The sequence below is a fragment of the Dendronephthya gigantea genome, unplaced genomic scaffold (assembly GCF_004324835.1).
Source record: "Dendronephthya gigantea isolate DGI-Jeju-01 unplaced genomic scaffold, DenGig_1.0 000088F, whole genome shotgun sequence".
NCBI lineage: Eukaryota > Metazoa > Cnidaria > Anthozoa > Malacalcyonacea > Nephtheidae > Dendronephthya > Dendronephthya gigantea.
In genome coordinates this window covers 575,142-580,220 of record NW_021163098.1, presented here as the reverse complement: position 1 = coordinate 580,220, position 5,079 = coordinate 575,142, and the positions used below count along the sequence as shown (strand labels likewise).

The 5,079-nt window shown below is 38.2% G+C and overlaps 1 protein-coding gene across 1 annotated transcript; it reads right to left on the bottom strand.

Annotated features, from left to right (window-relative positions):
• Positions 1-1,026: 1,026 nt before the first annotated feature.
• LOC114533275 (cytochrome P450 27C1-like) lies at positions 1,027-3,869 on the bottom strand. The gene is made up of 2 exons (XM_028554777.1): positions 2,300-3,869; positions 1,027-1,735 (listed from the first exon to the last, which is right to left on the bottom strand). The coding sequence occupies exon 1, from the start codon at positions 3,852-3,854 to the stop codon at positions 2,310-2,312; it is 1,545 nt and encodes a 514-aa protein (XP_028410578.1). The 5' UTR covers positions 3,855-3,869; the 3' UTR covers positions 1,027-1,735; positions 2,300-2,309.
• Positions 3,870-5,079: the final 1,210 nt, after the last annotated feature.

The following is a 5,079-nucleotide window of genomic DNA, read 5'->3' as shown; positions in this document are numbered from 1 at the left end:
GTAGGACTGGAATTCACCGACTCCCGTGTGGCGATTATTTTTGGCAAGATCTAACAAGATATCGACATTTTAAGAACAACGATATTTCCTTCCGCTTTTATACGCATGCATGCATAAACATCCATAAACATTGCATAGTTCTTATATGAACGTTTACACCAAGGCAATGAAAATTTATTGATTATCAACCTAGCTATAGAGCGGTGCTTTCATAAGTTTATCGGCTTCTTATATGACTCAGTTCACATTTATAACAATGAAAGCGCTGCTACCCGTGCAGTGTTCATTCCAATTCTTTAAAACTAATGCAATTCAGCGATTATAAGCTCCAATGTAATTGCTTTGATAAACTATCTATCTAGACTTGGTAAAACCACTTAGACTTGGTATAGTGAACTATGCTTATATATCTAAATTAATTTTCCATCATGCTATATAATAGATAAAGCAATGAGTTTGTTAGTTTGCACATCATAACACATAAATAGGAGAAATAACTTTAGAACTTTCCCCACTTCTGATCCTACTATAAAATTTGTCAGAATAACAAAGAGCAAGCGATGACAACATGCGTTGGCGAAGGTGCTAATGTGCATGTGCGTCCGGCTAACATTTAGGGAGTAATTAATACGAATTTGCATAAAAACGTTTAAAAACAATCGGCAAACACGAAAACAAGGTTACATGCGCCATATAAAATCCGTCAGTGTTATTTGTAAGTTGGAACACAAACAAGAATACAGCTAGACAGACTTTAGACACTTAAAACTTTTATACACTTAACGGTTCTCTAGCTCTAAAATGTTGAGGTACACTATGTTTTTTAGAGGTGGGCCAAATTTCCGAATGGGGGCGTATATTTGCTAGGATATTTGGCCCTCGGAGGCCAAATTTTTTCGGGGGGGCCACACCGTTAAAAAGCCTTACAAAGCTGAAGTAACTTATTAACTACATCATTGTAGCTGTATTACACACCCTTTGCTCGGCACTACGATTGACTTGTTCATACAATCTATTCTTGTCAGCTTTATTGTTGTTACATTGAATAAATTGAAACAATATCAAAGTTTGTCGTATAATCATGACAGGTATATTATTTAATCAACCTTAATTACCCTATGCTACTGGCTCTTCCATTTTGCAGTTAAATTATGTAACTTCGATAGCAATTTTTCCTTCTGATAAGAATCAACTTATCAAATATCGGATATTGGAAGTGTGTGCTTCTCTACGCAACGACAAAGCACGACATACAATATCAGTTCAAGTGTCTCAGAAAGCATTAAGGTTTGATCACAATTTATATGCATCATCATATAAAGTTATTGTGAACATTGTTTAATAGTCTTAGCATCAACTTTTAAAAATATATAATATTCATAATAAACTTATATAACACTCGAAGTAATATTGGCGGGTTTTTCAAGCTAATCTTTTCAGTAATGACATTACAGCAATGGATTAACGGGGTACAAAGTCTAATAAAACTTGAAGTAATATGGCTTGATGACTTTGATGTATAATATTTACATTTGTATGTGAGACAAACATTGCTAGGGAGAAATAAAGCTCGATCGATCATGCAGAACAAAATTTGACTTATTGACACAATGTTAAATCATAATCTCAGACATTAGGATATAATTAGCTTCAATCTGCTCACAAGCAATCCACTGTCTGTTAGCTGACTCCAACCAGAAAACCCCTTAATACCCGCAAGGGAACGTTGTTAACTCTAAAACAGAAAAGATTTTTGTTATATGTGATTTTTAGTTAGACCCGTTTCAGACGCAAATGCAAATGAACTTAAACAAATACTTTAGCTGATTAATACTAGGTTATAAGCACATAAAAAGTTCGACGTCTGAAACAGGCCTTAAATGCATCCGTTCCCGTCGGCACCAAAAAATGAGTTAATGGGTTATTCAGAACACCGTACGTCGTGTAGACAGGGATCATCAGGCCCAAAACCCGCTAATCAGTTTGTCAGTAAACCCGCCAGTATTAATTCAGCAACTATTGAGTTCTTTGCTCCCACTTAAGTTATGAAAATCACTCAGGAAATGTTCACTCGTGCACAAAATTATTCAACATGTTTAATATCTGACGCCGATAGCACGCCTGCCAGAAAACGCAGAATACGACATAGCACACTCAATTGAGGAGCAACTCAGCTGACAGTCACGATTGAGGCTTAGCTTAGCTGTTTCCTACAGTGTGCGCCGGTGTCCCAGGAAATTTTCCTCTCCCCCGGACGTTCGATGCTATTTGCAAGCAGACATAAATAAGTATTACTTACACAAGGCTACCTAAATCATGTTCTTTTCTCTCGGTAAAAATTTTATAATGATTGGTTTGTCTGGCTTCATTAGACCTCCTGAACTGCATTTTTTCACCTCGGTTTTTCCAGCGTATTCCAAACGATAATTAAGTAGAATCTTGCTTATCAAAGTATACATCATTAACTCAGCCATTCTCCGTCCAAGGCACATTCGCACACCAAATCCGAATGGCAGGTACGCAAATGCATTAACATCTTTCTTCTTTCCAGAAATTTCATCGCGCAGCCATCGTTCAGGCACAAACTGCTTCGCGTCTTTGCCATAATATCGCTCATTAAGCATCATTAAATGTTCGTGAATAACGATATTCACACCAGCTGGAATATGGTAGCCTTTGAGCTCTACATCGTTTTCAAGCACCCGCCCAATCGCTGACGCGGCCACAGGATAGATGCGTTGTGATTCTTTCACTACTGCTTTCAAAAGTGACGGAAACTTTTTTGCCGACAATTCCTCGTCTGTGCCGAGGGCAGAAACAAGCTCCTGATACAGCCGTTCCTGGCAGTCTTGATGACGAGAAAGATGGTACAATAGCCACAAACTTTGTGTGCCGGTAGTATCAACGCTACCTGCTATTAACCCTGTGATGATCGCCATTATTTGTTGTTTACTTTTACCCATCGCTTGTAGGTACTCAAGCAAAAACTGTTTCTCAATACCGCCTTTCTCTCGTTCTTGCCTCGCTGCTAATGCCTCTTCGATTATGTCCATACCAAGGGCCTGAACTTTATTCTTGCATTTCCGAAACCGATAATAAGACGGGGTTTTGATGTATTTGTTGATAGGAAAAGTAAGAAACAGGCTTGCGGCATTTTCGATCATAGATTCGGCCGCATGTGTAAACTCAGCTGCCAGCGGGTCTGTGCGACGATTGAGGAAACCGAGACGGTGATCGAGCAGAAACGAGACAGATGAATCTACACTCCAATATGATAACTCCTCTCTAATATTGTTCACCGTTCCGTCAGATTGTGCGATTGATTTCAATCCCTGTACGAATTCGTTTGCTATTTCGTTCAGTACAGGATGTGATTCTCTGACTTCCTTAGGACGCAGCATCCTTGCTGACAGCAATGATCTTTCTGGATACCATCTTTCATATTTGTTTGAAAGCAACCCCATACCTTTGTTTTCGTCGTCAATCTCGGGAACGTCGTCGAGACCTGGCCGCCTTGAAAATGCACCCTCATTACGCAAAATCATCGCTGCGGAATCCAAATCATTGATGTTTAGAATCCAGGTGTCGAGGACTCTCTCGCTGTAAATTGGACCAAATCTTTCAAAGCGTTTCGATGCTTTTTCAAAATAGTTGCCTTCACTAAACGTATGATGCAAAACATTTCGTATTGTTCCTCTTACGCCAGGAATTTTTTCGAACGGCAGCACTGCTGTCTTCTCTGATGGCAACTCAACGGTCGATGAACGCCGTGTCTTGGTTATCAGGGAACAAGAATATCTGAAGAATTGACGAGGATAGAAAGATCGTGACAGTATACAAGATGATAACGCCATGGTTTTGTTTTCTTAGGAGTTAATATCAGATTATGCAAATATGAAACTTATTACTCCCTTTTATCACATGCGTTGGCCAAGCGTCATCACTTCCGGAGAGCGTTAGCAAATATCAAGAGGAAGTTTGGTAAGTAAATCGACATCGTTTTAGCGAAAAACGAACCAAAAAGGTTATATACGACAAGATTTCACAATTTATTGCCTCAAGTACTTAAATATAATTATGTATATTGTTTCTTGTTTACAAAATTAGTGTGTTCTCCAATGTACGTAAACGCAACTATATAGTTTTCAGTCACAACACCTCGCAGTCAAACACGAAAAAGGCCAAAGGTCTTATCAGATATATCGCAACTGTTTTTAAAATCGTCTAGTCTATCTACATAGGTTATTTCCCTCAGGTTGATATATAGGCACTTTAACAGTCAGTTATCGAAAACGAACCGGAAACTCATCTTCGTTAATTAGTTGACCTGCATCTAAGAACGAAAGGGGACTTATAGGCTCATTAATATCATTACCGAGACGTAAGCCTAAGCAAAACCGCTCCTTCCTACTGGTTGCTGCTTTTAAATTTGCATGTTTAGGGAAAATGCATGTCTGTTATTGGTTGTGACGAAAGGGGACGAAATCCTAAATAATTCAATGTCGATATATGCATGTCTTTTGTACGAATCAAGTCAAAACGGGTCTTTCAAACTGATAGCTAGATAAATGCATTTATATGGTAGGGAAGAAATACGCAAATATTTATCTTGGCAAGATTGGAATAGAAGATGCGTTCCCCTAACGCTCTTGTCAAATAGATATAGAATGTAGTGTGACTGAATGACCTCGTAAATGTATAATATACATATATAGAGTTTATTAGTCGGCGTTTTACAGACCTCGATCAATAATCTGGTCACAGCCACAAGGGAAAAAGCACATACCGCAAATCAGGAATATTTTTTAGATCAATAATTTACTGAATTTCATCTATGAAAATCAGTGGCGTAGCCAGACTGGCGATTTAGTCCTGCTATGGAAATTTTATTAACATTATTCATTTCTTTAGAAATTCATTGTTTTCACTGTCAACACCAAAATATCAGCATAGTGGGACTAAATTGTCAGGCTGACTACGCCACGAATTAAAATCATTTGCATTTAAGAATTGCTTCACTGCCTATACAGCAAACAACAAGTGTGAAAGTGACCATGGAGAACGAAATTGTTGATTTAA